This window comes from Littorina saxatilis, linkage group LG4, assembly GCF_037325665.1.
Source record: "Littorina saxatilis isolate snail1 linkage group LG4, US_GU_Lsax_2.0, whole genome shotgun sequence".
Classification (NCBI taxonomy): domain Eukaryota; kingdom Metazoa; phylum Mollusca; class Gastropoda; order Littorinimorpha; family Littorinidae; genus Littorina; species Littorina saxatilis.
Window position 1 is genome coordinate 26214404 of NC_090248.1, and position 19870 is coordinate 26234273.

At 40.0% G+C, this 19870-nt stretch overlaps 1 protein-coding gene across 1 annotated transcript; it reads right to left on the bottom strand.

The window, feature by feature from the left end:
• Positions 1–873: 873 nt before the first annotated feature.
• On the bottom strand, positions 874–19846 carry LOC138964345 (UDP-galactose translocator-like). The gene is made up of 4 exons (XM_070336270.1): positions 19526–19846; positions 10470–10654; positions 9900–10055; positions 874–9027 (listed from the first exon to the last, which is right to left on the bottom strand). The coding sequence occupies exons 1-4, from the start codon at positions 19635–19637 to the stop codon at positions 8362–8364; spliced, it is 1119 nt and encodes a 372-aa protein (XP_070192371.1). The 5' UTR covers positions 19638–19846; the 3' UTR covers positions 874–8361.
• Positions 19847–19870: the final 24 nt, after the last annotated feature.

Below are 19870 nucleotides of genomic sequence, written 5' to 3' on the forward strand. Positions count from 1 at the left end.
TCTCATTTCTGTTCTTCTTCTTCTTCTGCGTTCGTGGGCTGAAACTCCCACGTGCACTCGTGGTTTGCACGAGTGGAATTTTACGTGTATGACCGTTTTTACCCCGCCATTTAGGCAGCCATACGCCGCTTTCGGAGGAAGCATGCTGGGTATTTTCGTGTTTCTATAACCCACCGAACTCTGACATGGATTACAGGATCTTTTTCGTGCGCACTTGGTCTTGTGCTTGCGTGTACACACGGGGGTGTTCGGACACCGAGGAGAGTCTGCACACAAAGTTGACTCTGAGAAATAAATCTCTCGCCGAACGTGGGGACGAACTCACGCTGACAGCAGCCAACTGGATACAAATCCAGCGCGCTACCGACTGAGCTACATCCCCGCCCCACTCGTTTCTGTGATTACCATTTTGATCAAGCCATATCAGTCTGGCAACAGAAATAATTCTTGCTGTGGGGATCTTCCGAAAGCAAACACTTTTTTATTCAAATTTATCTGTTTAAAAGTAATCTGGCTAAACAATTCTGTTGTCACTGATTCTGTAAAGCCCTGGATAATGCAGCAGTAAACTACACATTTACAGGTGACTGTACGACAAACTGTATCCTTAGTTTATGATGACAAAATTCAAATCTTTTCACACGGAACATCTGAGTTTTCCCAGAGCATTTTCAGTTTTTGCAACGAATGTAAAAGAAGTTACTGCATCTTCTTTTGAAAAAAAATAGCATACCTCTTACCACCACACACGCTCTGTGGGGTCTTTGCAAACAAACACAAAGACGTTGTTTTGCACACTCACACACACACACAAACACTCTCACAATCACTAAAATGTATTTACGCACACATACACACACAGAAACACTTCAATTTCATTACCACAGATGTTTATTAAAGCTCCCTCATTATTAGACTGTACAAGTATCACAAACAACCAATCACTGCCCGTAATTCAGGTTTTCTACAGAATAACCCTCCACATGGTTAAACCCACAATGATTATTCATCTTCGCATATTAAAGAATAGTTCAATAACATCATCCTTCATACAAATCAAGAATTAAAACCAACAATATTATCCAAAAACATAAATGTGGTACAAAATCAAAATCAGTTGGATCAGTACAAGTATTTCATCTTTCTTTCTTTCTTTATTTGGTGTTTAACGTCGTTTTCAACCACGAAGGTTATATCGCGACGGGGAAAGGGGGGAGATGGGATAGAGCCACTTGTCAATTGTTTCTTGTTCACAAAAGCACTAATCAAAAATTTGCTCCAGGGGCTTGCAACGTAGTACAATATATTACCTTACTGGGAGAATGCAAGTTTCCAGTACAAAGGACTTAACATTTCTTACATACTGCTTGACTAAAATCTTTACAAAAATTGACTATATTTTATACAAGAAGCACTTAACAAAGGTAAAAGGAGAAACAGAATCCGTTAGTCGCCTCTTACGACATGCTGGGGAGCATCGGGTAAATTCTTCCCCCTAACCCGCGGGGGGTAAGTATTTCATCAGCATTGCATTTAGATACTCATGCATATATATGTATTTGACAAATCCTTTGTTGAATAAACTTTTGCAAGACACAAAACAATAAACTGCAATACTTTTGGAGAAACAGAGGGAGTAAATAGTCATGGCAGGAACTTCAGATGGAGACCAACTGCTGAAGCAATAAGTTTTGGGGCAACCATATCTGACCTTGCTACAGTGATGAGAAAATCAACAAGACTAAGAATACATATGTTGCTGTACTTCTATTACATGTGTACTACATGTACAGAAACAAAAGCAAAGCAAATCAGCTGATTCTGAAAAATGATACCAACATGCACACATCAATGTGCTCTCTCTCTCTCTCACACACACACACACACACACACACACACACACACACACACACACACACACACACACACACACACATAAATTCACCAAAACCACACACAAATACATGTACTCAGGCAAAGACACAGTCATGCAGAGGTACCTGTGATGCTAGGCATCTCCAATGATACAATACCTCATGAAATGACACCATCTAGTGTTATCCCTCTGTCTACTTATTATCTTTACCAAAATATACCTGTCATGAAAGGTCACAGACAATTTAGGTCCCAAGGGTGGCCTTTTATTGCAGGTGCAAATGACTACCGCCATTAAGCATGGTGTGTTATATGTGCTGTTGACCATGTGAACTGCGTACATACCTTGGTCTTGTAGAGCAAGTATGCATTGTACTATGTAATGCACAATGAAAAAAATATACACATTGGTTTATTTGTAAAGCTGTTACATGCAGCCAGTCAATGGTCACAAAACTAACATATGAACAAACAAAACCAAAAATAACTAAATATAGAAACCCACGTTTTGTACATATACCAGCAATTCTTGCATAAGAACAAAACCAATGTTTACTGTACAAAATACCTCACTATTTTACACAAATCAATATGATCCAAACCTCATCTTTCTTTATTTGGTGTTTAACGTCGTTTTCAACCACGAAGGTTATATCGCGACGGGGGAAGGGGGGAGATGGGATAGAGCCACTTGTCAATTGTTTCTTGTTCACAAAAGCACCAATCAAAAATTTGCTCCAGGGGCTTGCAACGTAGTACAATATATTACCTTACCGGGAGAATGCAAGTTTCCAGCACATTAAAGGACTTAACATTTTTTACATACTGCTTGACTAAAATCTTTACAAAAATGGACTATATTCTATACAAGAAACACTTAACAAGGGTAAAAGGAGAAACAGAATCCGTTAGTCACCTCTTACGACATGCTGGGGACCATCGGGTAAATTCTTCCCTCTAACCCGCGGGGGGTATTTACCTGAAGCTAATCCGTGCTAAGCGAACAAAACCCACAAGAAATAAGTTAAGGTACAGCAGCTTCACTTTGGCAGTGTTTAAAGGTACACTCATTGAACAGAACAAACATGAACTCCTCCTGTTCATAAACATAGTGCTGAAGAAAAGAGCTGCATTTTTTGTTTGTGAAAATATTTTCAGAAGGTGGTTTTGAGAAACTCTCCTTGTGAACAGCTAGCCTTAGTATGTCTTCTTGTCAAAATTATATTAAAGTCGTACATGTACATGAAATCATCGACAATTTTTTACATCACAGAAGTTGCATGCAGTTGTATTGATCACAATATTCAACTAAAATGTGAATTTATAAGCCAAGAGCTTGTTTGCATTCTTATTAGGCAAAAAAAAAAAAATAGTCTGTTTACGGTATCCCGACCGACCCTTTATTTTCGCGCGACCCTAGACTTTTTTTTGGCATTTGGGGCAACAAACAAACAAAAAAAAAGAACCAAAAAAAGTCTTGTTTTTTGGCAAAATAACTTAAAAATGATTAAAAAAAATTAAAAAAATGTTACCGTAAACAGACTATTTTTTTGGGGGGGGCCTTAGACACGTCTGCACTCATACCAAACTCAAACCACTCATACCATGGCAATAAGGAGATCCCAGAATGTGCTGTTCACATGGCAAACATTTTCACCTGCATGGCCTTGAGCCTGCGACAACATTCTGACTTAATTCATGTTGAAAGAAATTGTTTGACACCCATGATGTGAATTTTTCTTAACATTAACTTAAATGAAACTGCTTAACCCCACACCCCTGTCATCCGCACCCAATTTCTCAGACCTGAATTTCATTCCAATTACTTCTTTTTTTTCAACATGATGCCACAATAAAGCAAATTGTGCATAATAACCAGGCAATTGTGGCATCTTATTCCTGCTTGTACCAAGGAAACATGAATTGCACTACATTGCTACCAACAAATGCAGTATCTTAAATATCCTTGGATTTATATAGGCAACAAACAGACTACTAATTAAAAAAGAAAAGAAAACACAAAAGAAAAAAAGCCCACAAAAATGTTTGATTAAAAAACAAAACAACAGTTGATCACAAAATAATTTAAAAAATCAGTCGACAAGAAATACTGCGTTTTGTTGTTGTTAAAGTAAAAAGCTCATTACATTAAAGACACCCTGGATTTTGAGTAAATTTACGCCCAAAAAAACGCATTAAACATTAAGTACTCATATTTCCATCAACTTTTGAAAATAAGTAAAATAGAGGTAGCAACTACGCAAATGTCAAATTTCAGAAGCTGTACACCCCTAAACATATGTTTGGGGATGATACCATACACTTGTGACACTGATAACCGTTGCAACTCAAAAGCCATTGTTCATGTTGGATAAATCAAAAATATTTTGTTGATGGAGAAAATTGAATCCTTTATTCTTAATACTGTGGATGAACACATATTCTGCAGCAATTTTGTACCTTCAACCGTAGCTCCTCTGTGTTTTTTCCCACTATTTAAATAAAATAAAAGAAGAAGAAGAAAATAAAACAAGTCGCGTAAGGCAAAATTACTACATTTAGTCAAGCTGTGGAACTCACAGAATGAAACTGAACGTAGTCCGCCGCTAGTGCAAAAGGCAGTGAAAGTGACGAGCCTGTTTGGCGCGGTAGCGGTTGCGCTGTGCTGCACAGCACGCTTTACTGTACCTCTCTTCGTTTTAACTTGTTTGTTTGTTTGTTTGTTTGTTTATTTGTTGCTTAACGTCCAGCCGACTACGCAGAGCCATATCAGGACGAGGAAGGGGGGGATGAAGGGGGCCACTTGTCAAGCGATTCCTGTTTACAAATGCACTAACCCATTACTTGTGTCCCAGCAGGCTTTAGTAAAACTAAATTAATACCTACTGGAAGATTACCAGTTTCCAGTATGTTAAAATAGGCTTAACCTATCTACTGCTGGACTTACATCAGAACACTAACAGATTAAACTATACATGAATCGCGAGACAAGCGGCAATAGAAGAGATTTTTGGAAAAAATACAGGTGAATGAGCAAGAAGGAGAAAAAAGAAAAGAATTCATGAAGAAAAAGAGAGCATGACAGGAAAGAGGAACCAAAAATCTACCTAACAGCAAACTAGAAAGCTCCTGCGGTTCCAAAAACAGGAGGGGCCTTTAATTTCATAACCGCAGTGCCCCACTGCGGGATTCGTTTTAACTTTCTGAACGTGTTTTTAATCCAAACATATCATATCTATATGTTTTTGGAATCAGGAACCGACATGGAATAAGATGAAATAGTTTTTAAAACGATTTCGGAAATTTAATTTTGATCATAATTTTTTTATATTTTTAATTTTCAGAGCTTGTTTTTAATCCAAATATAACATATTTATATATTTTTGGAATCAGAAAATGATGAAGAATAAGATGAACGTAAATTTGGATCGTTTTATAATTTTTTTATTTTTTTTTTTACAATTTTCAGATTTTTAATGACCAAAGTCATAAATTAATTTTTAAGCCACCAAACTGAAATGCAATACCGAAGTCGGGCCTTCGTCGAAGATTGCTTGGCCAAAATTTCAATCAATTTGATTGAAAAATGAGGGTGTGACAGTGCCGCCTCAACTTTTACAAAAAGCCGGATATGACGTCATCAAAGACATTTATCGAAAAAAAGAAAAAAACGTCCGGGGATATCATTCCCAGGAACTCTCATGTCAAATTTCATAAAGATTGGTCCAGTAGTTTAGTCTGAATCGCTCTACACACACACACAGACACACACACACATACACCACACCCTCGTCTCGATTCCCCCCTCTACGTTAAAACATTTAGTCAAAACTTGACTAAATGTAAAAAGAACAAAGATACATGAAGATTCAGCAAGCAGTGTACTGGCGCAACTGTTTACTGTCCAAGGGTATTGATTAGAAATTACAGCGAAAAGAAACCCTGGCTAAAGCTAGAAAACAAAATGGATGTGGTTTCAGAACACTAAGAGGAGAGGAGGAGAGCAGGATCGAAGGGACAGAGATCTCAAGAGTTTTGAGTGCTGCACTTAACCATGACTGAGATGCTTCATAATTTATAAGACTGTTAAAATGTCACAGACACAAACAGAAACAACAAGAAGAGCAAACGCTCGATCGAGTCACTTTCGCAGTTCTGAATATTATATGAGGCATCAGATGGACAGGAAGAAATTGCTATTCACAACACAATGAGTCACGTTCACATAAAATTTGAGCCCGGTCACTTTTATAGTTTCCGAGAAAAGCCCAACGTTAAGTTGTGTGTTGCCGAACAGAAAAGGCTAGTTATCTCCCTTGTTTTTCTGATAACGTTCGTAAAAGGCTACAGATGTAAATACTTTGATGTAAAGAATAATCCTACAAAGTTTCAATCACATCCGATGAACTTTGTCAAAGATATAAAATGTCTAATTTTTCCTTTGACGCTGACCTGTGACCTTGAAAAAGGTCAAAGGTCAACGAAACCATCGTTAAAGTGCAGAGGTCATTGGAGGTCACGACTAAACAAAATATGAGCCCGATCGCTTTGATAGTTTCCGAGAAAAGTCCAACGTTAAGGTGGTGTCTACGGACGGCCGGCCGGACAGACTAACACTGACCGATTACATAGAGTCACTTTTTCTCAAGTGACTCAAAATTGTTGTGGCTGTCATTTGCAGTCATGTTGAACATCCAAACACAATCAATGTCACTATCTATAACCATTTCAATCAACAATACAAAATTAATACATCATCGCAGAACAGTAAATCATGAGATATAACCAAGCGAACCAGCATGTATAATAACCCTGTCAGTATACATATATCAATTATTACATCTATTTACATCAAAACAATCTTGAACATTATTGTAACACCCAACAGACACACACACACATCCTTTCTGTCAAAATTCTCCCCGATTGTCAAGACAGATTTATTAGTGCTTTTTTAAAGAAGTTGTAAGTGTTGAAAGTTAGTGGGTGTTATTCTTATGCTCGGTAAGCAAAATAATGTGGCTGCAGGGGAAGTAATGCTGGCTGGAATCTGGGGTGCTAAAGGAATCCACACACAGGATGAAGAAGTTATAAATCTGGAGGGAATCCCTGAACACCACCAGAACCACCCTTGACACACACCACCAAGCAAACAGTTAACAGATTGAATACATGTATGTACCAACAAAACAAAAAACCTGCCCTGACACCAAAAACAAATAAAAATATGTCATGAATGAGCACCTGAGTTTTCTCATACGTGTATTTGAATTTGAACTGGCTTCTTCATGCTATATATAATATATATATATATACAGGGATCGCGCTAGCTTTTTAAAAAACGCGTAAGTCATACGCAACGAAACGAAAAAAACGCGTCACGGACCAATATTTTTGCGTACTACGAAAACACGTACAGACACAAACAAAACACGCACGAAAGACTTAAAGACACTCCTTACCTAAATACGGCGAGTTTTCCTGTCGAACTCCGCGCACGCCTGTCGAATAACACCCCTGCTGTCTCCAACCTTCGGGCCTTGCGAGTTTGTTTCCCGCTCTAATACGACTAGACACACTTTCCGCCTTTTGGAAGCGCGAGATGGGAGAGCAGCTAATGTCTGTTTCATTATCCGACAAGACATTATCAGGTAATACCCTCGTTACGTTCGTTTGCGATACTTCGATGCAAAAAGAAACGGACTTTAGTTTTGACGCGCAGATTTCATGTGTGTCGTCACTTCTCGAGCCCTATAGTCAGTTTCAGGATCGGGTGATTATTAAGTCAGAGCAAAAGCGCTGCGTGAAGACAAGAAAAAGTTACAATATTTTTGCGTATGGCTTACGCGGCGCGGCGAAAAAAAACGCGTCAGCGACTTTTAAAATGCGTCAAATACGCAAAAATCGTGCGTAAACGCGATCCCTGTATATATATATATATGCCTTTTCTTGATTTTTATTAAAGATTTTTTTTCTCTCTACACAATATTATAGAGCTGTCAGAGAGAAATCGTGTCAAAGAAAAAACATATGGTAGCAATAGACTGTCTGAAGTGTAGTGAGAAAAAAACAACCTCAGGTACTGAAGGTTATGTTTGTACTATAAAGGATTGGGCCCATACAAACTAACGCGACAACTACTTGAACTAGTGCGTAAACCCATGCAAGTTCACAAATCTGCAACAGAATTTAAAGTCTTGTTGCACAGCAGTGACTAATCCATTCCCACCCCACCAAAGAATAAGCCAGAAATGTTACCATTGCTTGTCTTACAAAAAATGAAGGATTGCCGTGAGAACAACAGAATCTGAGCCTGCAAGACCAAAAAGTGAAAACAATACTTTCAAGCAGACCAAAGTGAAACCCCCCTTACACACACATTCTCTTTCTCTCTCTCACACACACATACCCACACAATCTCTCTCTCACATACACACACAATCTCTCTCACACACACATGCCCACACGCACACAAGATCTCCAATCCTACACAGTACGTGTGGTCCCCATGGGAGGGGTGGCTGGTTTAGGAGGTGCAGGCACAAAGTGACTGTACATGTAGACGGCAAGCATAACCAGCGATGCTCCCACAGAGAACTGCATAGTCAGCTGAAAGTCAAAGAAATACATGGAGGCCACGCACGACAAAACGATAGCTGCTGATGTGGCAAATCCTTTGAGAATGTTGTCTGCATATTTCACCACCACCGCAACCACCAGACCCCCAAAAGACTGCAGAGAGACCACAGCGAACACCACCCAGTCAAACCCAAAGAAGAAGCCTTTATCAATCACAGCAGGACCGTTTTGAATGAACATAGTGATGAGTCCGATGATAACGCCGAGTGATGCCAGCTGAACATTACGAAGCCACACTGACTGGCTGGTTCCTTTCAAGATCTTTTCAAAGTAGACGCCAGCAAATCCAGACAGCACGCAGGAGATGCAGACAGCAACCAATCCCTTCACAGGGTTTTGTTCCACCTTGGTCTCAGATTTTTTGCTGTCTCCGCCGCTCGCAGTCTGAAGTTGTACGACGGAGACGCCAGCAAAGAGAATCACAAGGGCTACCCACTGCAGCGCTCCCAGCTGCCTGCGTAGCATCACCACTGAGAAAATGGCTGTCGTCAGAATTTTCAACTGGTAGGTCACCTGGAATCAAAAAGCTCATTGAATATTCTTCTTTCTCTGTCTTTATTAAAGATAATCAATTCATCTTTAACTACAACCTTTTTTACTCTCTTCAACTACCATCAAAAGTTCAATATTTCTGTGTGTGAAGAGATAAGAAAAGGGACAAGAAAAAGGATCATTGGGCAGCAGAGAAGACGCAACCAGAAGATTCACAGTGAGACAGCAGAAAGCAGTTTCACCAACAATGCACAGGTCAGAAACAAAACAGTAGTACAGCAAACAAACAAGCCAGTACATACAAATGCTGCTATGATATTCATATTAAAACAACAGCAACAAAATCCAGATTAGAATAACTACAGAAATTCCCGTCAAAACCAGAACACAATACAGTCAACTCTGCTCTTTCAACAACAACCATCTGTGATCCTCAACGAGGTTTAAATTGTATAGATATAATTTACATTTTAATAGCAAACACTTGTCTATAATGGAAAATTTCAATAGTACATTTTCCTTTGATTAATATACTTACCCAATTCTCATAGTTAATACCCTCCCATCCATCCCCGCTACTTAATTTCCTAAGGGTTTTTGAGAAGTCTCGAATGATTCCGGATGCCGGTGCTCATGTGGTGCGCGGTGGGTTATGGGTAACCAGGTGGGACAGGGCATAGCAACGGCTATGGCGTCTGTTTTTAGCTTGGTTACCACCCTTGCAAGGGCAGGTAATTTGATTAGTTTTTCGACATCTAGCATGTGAGATTGAAATCAATGCATTTATGAGAATTGGAGTAAGAATATGTAATTTAATGACCAGATTTGATCGATCTCTTTGGTGCATGCTCGTTAATATAAACAGGTTCAACTGTAAAACATAGATTAGGTACCTGGAATGTAGCAGCCTCCAAATTGGAGACAGCGATATAGAGCAGGTTGTTCTGAATGACGTAGATAAAGGATGGAATAGACACCTTCAGACAGTCCATGGGCTGCAGGATGATATTTTCGTACAGATGTCTCAGCCACACGTCAACATGCTTCTCCTGTGAAAAGAATAAACCATACAATACAGTACATGATCTGCAGTTTACTTTGCTTTTAGCGTACATCTTTAGAGGGGTTGGGATGTGGGGCAAATAAATATACGGTGACAAACCCATTCTGTTTTAAAACAAAACTACTGGAAAAAAAATATGTAGCTGCAAATCTATAGAGCTGTGTAAAATGAGATATATTTGTATGACTATTTCTTCCTGTACAAAACAATTCAAACAGTATTTTGCTTCTCTTTCAAATTTATTCATATTGTTTTATGAGTGAATCAACTTTTCTCTGCATTTTCATGACCAGGAAAAAGTAACAATTTAGGACTCATGCTAAAAAATAAAAATAAAATTAAAACTAACAAACAAATAAAGACATCTATTTGTACATCACTTTCTGGTGCCATAAATTACCTGATACAAAATGATGGCAAGGCTGGTGAAAAGCTTGAGTGTCTCAGACACGACCACTGCCGTCGTCGCAAAGAACATGTCCCCCTCACGTGTCCGGACAAAGCGCATGCCAAGAATGAGGGCTGCATTCTGCAGAGTCAAAAGTACCAAGCTAAGGTACTTCAAAAACTCTGGTGTTTGGGCACCTGAAGTAAAACCAACAAAAGTTTCATATCAATTACTTTGACTGTGACTGTGAGTGTGAGCATACAAAATTGGTTCATAAAACAATTAAAACAAGCAAAACATTGAATCCATGCATCTATTGTGCTGATCCCTGAAATTCCTTACAACACTAATCATGATGAAATGAAAAACTAAACCAAACCATGTCATGACTTAAAATTTAACCATGCAACTACAGTGGAACCACCCTATTAAGACCGGGCCCACAATTTAAGACTCCCTCCCTTTAAACTCATTGTCTCCCAGGTACGGATATATCTGTACCCACTCATAGTCATATGGCTACATCTGACCAGGTACGGATATATCCGCTCAGACTGTTAACTTCAGTCGCTTCCTGTAACGTTGATCTAACATCTGCATTCCAGCGTGTTGATACACAGTTACTACAATTCTGAGTGACCTGCTGCAGCACAGCACAGCCTCGGCTAAAAAAAACTTAGTCAACAAAGTGTTAAGACCCTGTTTTCTCATTTGTTCATAACCTGTGTAAATGTACCCCTGTTTTAAGACTCCCTCCTTCCTGATTTTCTCAGAATTGTGAAGGTCTGAAATTAAGGGGGGATTCCACTGTACTTCGAATGTGAGCAAAAAAAATGGTACAGACGGGAATTCGCAAAACATTGAATCCATCTATTGCTGTGCTGATCCCTTAAAAGTTAAATTCCTATGACACTCATCATGATGCAATGAAAAACAAAACAAACCATGACTTAAAATCTAACCATGCAACTAACACTACATAAGGCATTTGTGTGGGTGTGCTAAATAAAGTTTCTAAACAGCACTCGATCTGACTCAGTGCATGCAGTCACAGAGGATAATTTGAACTTCAAAAGTAAAGAATCAATTTCAGGAACAAAGATGGTGAGAATCAAAAGCAGAGTTCACTCTAAAAAAAAAAAAAAGCATTACAAAGAACTACCTATATATGCCCCAACTGAAAATACCCGGTTATTAAAAAAAAGAAAAGAAATCTAAACAGCTAATGTGGATGAATGAAACAATACTATATATATATACGACTTGTGTCTGTCTGTCTGTCTGTCTGTCTGTCTGTCTGTGTGTGTGTGTGTGTGCGCGATGCACGGCCAAAGTTCTCGATGGATCTGCTTCAAATTTGGTGGGCTTATTCAGAGAGACCCCGGACACAACCTCATCGATGAGATATTTCAACACGTGCTCTCAGCGCGCAGCGCTGAACCGATTTTGGTTCCACCTCAGCTACCCGGGCCCCCATACCGAACACATCACAACGCCAAAGTTCTCGGTGGATCTTTTTCAAATTTGGACACCGTATTCAGCTACACCCCGGACACAATATCATCGATGAAATATTTCAACACGTGCTCTCAGCGCGCAGCGCTGAACCGATTTTGGTTTTTGTGTTCATTTCACCATTACAAGTAACTCTTCCTTATCTTCTCCAGTGTTTTGCGTTTATCTCCCTTCCTTCATGTGGCTTCAATCCATATTCCCGTTTCTAAGTTACTATTTTTAGAATGTCACTGCGCTGTCCAGAACGCTTCCCTTGCACCCGTAAGTTGTTCTTACTGTCAAAGTGAAAAGGTTGAATCAATTTATAGCCACGCGAAAAATACACTCTCACCTATCTCTATATATTTATAGATATAGATATACATATATATATACGGCTTCTCTGTGTGTGTGTGTTTGTGTGTGTGTGTGTGTGGGGGCAAAAACCTGTGTATTGTAGAGTTCTGTTTGTGGTGTGGTCTAGCGGCTTTTGTCTGTCTGTATGTTCTGGCATTTGAGAAGCCACAACAGATAATATAGTGCTAAGAAATAAGCTCTAAAATTCTCAATCCCGTTTGACAGGACTTCGCCTGCAAAGGTGATTGTGATGAACCGCCACGCTGTCTGTCTCTGTCTCGCGATTCACCCCGGCAAAGCCGGGTATTCCTCTAGCCGCGGTTATCTCCCTTCCTCCGTGTGGCAAAGCCGGGTCCCAGGCGCAGCCTGGTATTCGGCTCTACTTCTTCCCGGTGAAGCCGGTACCCGGCGAAGCGGGTAATCATCTAGTATATATATATATATACTAGAGGAATACCCGGCTTCGCCGGGGTGAATCGCGAGACAGAGACAGACAGCGTGGCGGTTCATCACAATCACCTCTGCAAGCGAAGTCCTGTCAAACGGGATTGACAATTTTAGAGCTTATTTCTTAGCCCTATATTATCTGTTGTGGCTTCTCAAATGCCAGAACATACAGACAGACAAAAGCCGCTAGACCCCATCACAAACAGAACTCTACAATCAACAGGTTTTTTCCCCCACACACACACACAAACACACACACAGAGAAGCCGTATATATATATGCATATCTGTATCTATAAATATATAGAGATAGGTGAGAGTGTATTTTTCGCGTGGCTATAAATTGATTCGACCTTTTCACTTTGACAGTAAGAACAACTTACGGGTGCAAGGGAAGCGTTCTGGACAGCGCAGTGACATTCTAAAAATAGTCACTCTCAGAAACGGGAATTTGGGGTGAACGGCGCGACAGAGACAGACAGCGTGGCGGTTCACCACAATCACCTTTGAAAGGCGAAGTCCTGTCAAACGGGATTGAGAATTTTAGAGCTTATTTCTTAGCCCTATAATATCTACTGTGGCTTCTCACATGCCAGAACATACAGACAGACAAAAGCCGCTAGACCCCATCACAAACAGAACTCTATAATACATAGGTTTTTGCCTACACACACACACAAACACACACACACACAGAGAAGCCGTATATATATATGCATATCTGTATCTATAAATATATAGAGATAGGTGAGAGTGTATTTTTCGCGTGGCTATAAATTGATTCGACCTTTTCACTTTGACAGTAAGAACAACTTACGGGTGCAAGGGAAGCGTTCTGGACAGCGCAGTGACATTCTAAAAATAAATAGTAACTTACAACTGAACGGGAAAGCCACACGAAGGAAGGGAGATAAACGCCAAACACTGGAGAAGATAAGGAAGAGTTACTTATAATGGTGAAATGAACACAAAAACGAACATGAGTTTAGCGCTGCGCGCTGAGAGCACGTGTTGAAATATCTCATCGATGATATTGTGTCCGGGGTGTAGCTGAATACGGTGTCCAAATTTGAAAAAGAACCACCGAGAACTTTGGCGTTGTGATGTGGTGTAGCGGCTATGGTGTGTCGGTATGGGGGCCCGGGTAAGCTGAGGTGGAACCAAAATAGCTGAGGTGGAACCAAAATCGGTTCCGCGCTTCGCGCTGAGAGCACGTGTTGAAATATCTCATCGACCAGGTTGTGTCCAGGGTGTACCTGAATATGATCACCAAATTTGAAACAGATCCATCGAGAACCTTGGCCGCGCATCGCGCACAGACACACAGACACACAGACACACAGACACACAGACACTAGTCGTATATATATATAGATATATATGTCAATGTTTTGTGTGCTTGTGGCATGGCAGGGCAATTAACTTTTGTGCACACATGTATTATAAGATGTCAGTTTGAGGCAGCTCTTTTTACACATTCTTGTTGTCTAAATTTACTTTTAACACGTGGCTCTAGAATTCAACTACTTTTAAAAACACACAGTTATCAGAAATATATTATAAAATCCCTACGTCAAATTTGAATGTCATTTTAAAATTGTAATATCTTTCGATTCTTTGTCCAGCTGATTTTTGAAGGATTTTTCTAAACTTTTCGAATTTTGAAGGATTTAATATTTTCCGCTTTCAAACAGACTATAATATATATATATTATATATAACAAGTCGCGTAAGGCGAAATAACATTTAGTCAAGCTGTCGAACTCACAGAATGAAACTGAACGCACTGCTTTTTTTCACCAAGACCACATACTCGTATTTTCGTCAGTCCACCGCTCGTGGCAAAGGCAATGAAATCGACAAGCCATGCAGAATAGTGCGGTAGTGGTCGCGCTGAGCAGGATAACACGCTTTTCTGTATTTCTATTCTTTTTAGCTTACTGAGTTTGTTTTTAATCCAAACATATCATATCTATATGTTTTTGGAATCAGAGATCGACAAGGAATAAGATGAAATTGTGTTTAAATCGATTTTGGAAAATTAATTTTATTCATAATTTTCATATTTTTAATTTTCAGAGCTTGTTTGTAATTCAAATATAACATATAGTATATGTTTTTGGAATCAGAAAATGACGAAGAATAAAATGACATTATTTTGGGATCGTTTAATAAAAAAATAATTTTAATTACAAGTTTCCGATTTTTAATTACCAAACTCATTTATTAGTTTATAAGCTACCAAGCTGAAATGCAATACCAAACTCCGGCCTTCGTCGATGATTGCTTTGCCAAAATTTCAATCAATTTGATTGAAAAATGAGGGTGTGACAGTGCCGCCTCAACTTTTACAAAAAGTCGGATATGACGTCATCAAAGGTATTTATCGAAAAAATTTAAAAAAATGTCCGGAGATATCATTCCCAGGAACTGGCGGGGATGTAGCTCAGTCGGTAGCGCGCTGGATTTGTATCCAGTTGGCCGCTGTTAGCGTGAGTTCGTCCCCACGTTCGGCGAGAGATTTATTTCTCCGAGTCAACTTTGTGTTCAGCCTCTCCTCGGTGCCCGAACACCCCCGTGTGTACACGCAAGCACAAGACCAAGTGCGCACGAAAAAGATCCTGTAATCCAGACCAGTGTTTACCCCCCAAATGAAAATCAGGAATGCAGCTGGTACTTTTCCGTAATTTGAGGCATCTTTGAGTAATCTTTTTTATCAACCATAAACCAGCTCGAAAACGATTAAACGACACGTTTATTCGCGCGCTACCATGCAAAACAAGTACAAAATTGATAACCATGTTTAACAGTATTGTACTACACACACAGAAGCTCGATGACACACACACACACAAACACACGACACCTGATATATAATATGCAAGTTAACTAAGACAAGTTTACTTTATCTAACAAAAAAAAACCCACCACAGTATTCAGGGGCGGAGCAAGAGAGCTAGACGGGGGGGTACAACCTGGGGTCCAGGGGTTGGGGGGTCTGGCTGAAGAATTTTAGCTATTTTATTATTAACAATTTGTAGCTTATCCTTGATTTTAAACATGATAAATTGGTGTCAGCAGCCACTCATTATTTCTTTCAAAGTTAGTATTAAATAATGGCAATTTATCTTCATTGATATCTGCTCCCGACAACAACAACAATTTCACAGACAGAAAATGTCTTTAGTTTTTTCCCCACAGACTGAAGTTTTGTTTTGTTTTTTTGCTTTTTTGACAGCAAGGGGAGGGGGGGTCCGGAACCCCTGTAACATCCCCCTACCCCCACCCCTCCGCCCTTGGACTATTTACAGTCACTTGAAGATGCATGTGAACAAAACCACCTTACATTCTGTCACATCAGACATCCTGCATTAAAACCAGTCATAATAACTCTCTCCAGAAGCTACCTTTAATTTTAGAGGACCGATTCGTTTATTTCATTTAAACATTTTGTTGTAAGTTTTTCGATTCGAAGAACTGTGATCTTTGCTATATTGGAGAAATATTAATGGAGATCAGTTTTAGACTTGAATGTTGGTAACAGCCAAGTAACTGATGAGCGCGACCATAGACCTACATCTATTTCTCTGGCGCGACTGACCGTAGTGAGAGATCGGTTCGCAGGTCTGAGAGATTCTGTGGAAGTAGAGACCTAGGTCAAATAAACTCGATGCGAAGCAGGCTCATGTTTTGCCAAACATAATTTCATGTTTTTGTTTGTTTCCATGTTCATTTGTGTACTGCATTTTGTTAAAACTAATGCTGCGTCTAACCTCGGGACACGTGTCGCGACGTGACTCGTAACTGACTAGCTTTGTAATGTTGCACTGATCTCAAGTTGATCACCAAAATGAATGTGGTTCGCTCTTCTTAAACTTCACCAGACACCGCCACTTGACTTAATAGTTTTGCCGATATTTCTGTACAACTTTCGCTTTTTTGGTTGGCATTTCGTCCCCACAGAGATCGGCCCTATATTACCCTTCGGACCAATGTCAATCTCAAATCCGCGGAATCCGACAAATACCTTGCTGTGCACATGCGCACAGGGATCGCGTTTACCGGTAATTTCCGGTATTTTACCGGTTAAGCCAATACCGGAAAAAAAAGTGGATGTCGGTCAGACGTACCGATTGTTATTTGGTTTGACCGGTAAAAAAAAAGTACTAATTACAAAAATCGTTTGTCAGTACGAGGGAGAGAGAGAGAGAGAGAGAGAGAGAGAGAGAGAGAGAGAGAGAGAGAGAGAGAGAGAGATTTGGATGGCTTGTTGTGACAGCGCTACAATGTTGCGATTATGTCTCCATTGATGACACTTGATGTCAAGGTGTCAAACATGACGTCAAATATCAGACATCATACTTTTCGCGCCATTTCTTTCGGTTCCCGGTCCATCGTAAAATCTTTCAGTTTATGTTATAAGGGACCGTACGGCGTCTAACTATAGCCGACATAGCATCATACCGGGAAATCACGTACTCACACCAGCTTAGATCTTTGTCTACATACAGTTGATTATTGTGAGGCGAGTCGATTGCGATGAAGAAGCAACGATCTTTACTGTCTTTTCTACCCCCAAGAGGTGAGAAAAGGCCTTTGAATGAAGGAACTGAAAGTGAAAGTACTTCACGGCCTTGTACATCTGCAGAGCCCGAGTCTCAAGCGGCGGCAAAGAAACCAACATCGGCATCTTCCACTGTCAAACGATTTCAGGAAAAATGGTGCAAAGAGTTTCTGTGGTTGCGGACAGAGGGGGAGGGGGAGAACTTTCTCATGTTTTGTGAAGACTGCAAAAAAACACGTCCAAAAAATGGTAACACAAGAGGTTGTCGAAATTTTCAACATTCAACTCAACTCAACTCAACTCTCGAAGACCATTCAAAATCGCTATTGTCATAGAAATGCTGTTGGCTCTGCGCGTGAAAACTTTTTGACAACAAAGACTAGGCGAAAGTGAAACTGTAACAGTAAGTAACTAGTGAGTAAGTCTTCCAGTTGCGTGATTACTATTTGCTTTCCTATTTTATTTCGGAAGTCTCTCTCTCTCTCTCTCTCTCTCTCTCTCTCTCTCTCTCTCTCTCTCTCTCTCTCTCTCTCTCTCTCTCTCTCTCTCTCTCTCTCTCTCTCTCTCTCTCTCTCTCTCTCTCTCACTCACAGCGGCTGCTGATGTGTCACTGTCAAGTTGTGCGACAGTTGTTTTGAGGGGGGGGGGGGGGGGGGGAGAGAAAAAACGTCCGCATATATCACTGACATTGATTTAATGTATTGTAAGTCATTGTTTGTCTTTTACTGGTTGCCTTGGCAAGCTTACCGATTTTCGTGAGAGCCTTGTAGCCAGCTCATGACGTCATACCGGTTTGAAAAATACCTAGCGCGATCACTGGCGCAGAAAAGGCTGTTTTGGTCAGCCTTGAAATCACAGCCCTGGTGACTACCACAATTTCGACTTCGAATTTTCACGCACGAAAAAGGTTCTCTCGACCGGAATTTTCGGTAGTATTCCGTAATACCGGAATTTAGACCCCAAATCCGTAATAATTTCGGACAATCCGGGAGGGTAAACAGGTCTGTGTAATCCATGTCAGAGTTCGGTGGGTTATAGAATACCCAGCATGCTTCCTCCGAAAGCGGCGTATGGCTGCCTAAATGGCGGGGTAAAAACGGTCATACACTTAAAAGCCGTGGGAGTTTCAGCCCATGAACGAACAAACAAACAAAATTCCCAGGAACTCTCATGTCAAATTTCATAAAGATCGGTCCAGTAGTTTAGTCTGAATCGCTTTACACACACACACGCACAGACAGACACACACACACACATACACCATGACCCTCGTTTCGATTCCCCCTCTATGTTAAAACATTTAGTCAAAACTTGACTAAATGTAAAAACAGCTCTGTTAATAAACATTTTTCCCTCAATTAAATATATCTATATATTAAGTTATTTTTGTTATGCATGCTTAATAAAAATCTTATGAATATTAGGTCTGGTCTTGTCATATTCAGTAAAGCTGAAAATGTGTGCACTCTTTATTAATTCATTAGTTATATTAATATATTTTATAATGAAGACATTTATCAAACAAATTAAGATAAAAACGTCTTGGGATATAATCTGGAAGAATTCAAATTCACATGCAAGGCTGTGCACACGTGCCCCTACACACATGCAACACACCATCACCTTAATTAGTACAAATTTGACTAAGCTTACATGTAATTCAATTACTAATTGTAAAAACCGGATGCAAGTTGGAAAGTTAAAAAACAAAAACAGCCCACTTTCACCACAGTTTTGTGTAATCATTGTACAACACCCATTACATTCAAACCATGACCCGTGTTAAGCATTCAATACAAGTTGCAATTGCATGTTTTCAAAAAATCTGCCACGTTACTGCCACTAGTATTGATTTTCGGACCACCAGTGAAATGAATGCCTTTTATGCGGTTTTACTTTTAGGGGAGCTACACGTAAGCGTCTTTCACTCTGTTCCATGATCAAAAATAACTACCAGACATTAATCAAAAGTTTCTCTCAGGTGTAGACGTGATACACTAACTGACTTAGTTACAAAGACCACTTTAGAGCAAGTTAGTCAAAAAAGTTACCACGCTGCACGAAAGCGGGGGGCAGGAACTGAGGAAGGGTGGGAACGACGCTCCCGAATAAAAATCAGCAGGCACTCTGCACTTCATCATTAAATTCATTCAGTGTCTTATGAGAGAAAAGGCCTGTTCGACTAAACAAAAGACTCATGAAAATACCTTGCCCGCCATTGCCTTTCACAGGCCCCATTTGTTTGGAACTTGTCCGATCGTCGACGACGACAGCTTGGAAGTCTCGCAATATCACGCTCACTGGGAGAGTGGATGCCATTCAGATTTTCTAGCAGCCGACGCTTTTCCCAGCTCTGAAATAGCAACAGTTCAGTCAGTCAACACTAAAAAAAACCCAATAATGTTGATGCACGATGAAACTGGGCATCAAAATATAACGTTCATGCCTTCAATCCAACGATCTTCCACAAAAACTCTCAACTGCATGCACGTGTAAACAGAGTTTCTGTTTGTTTGGTTACCTTATTTTTCAGTTCTACTTCCGCTTCCGTC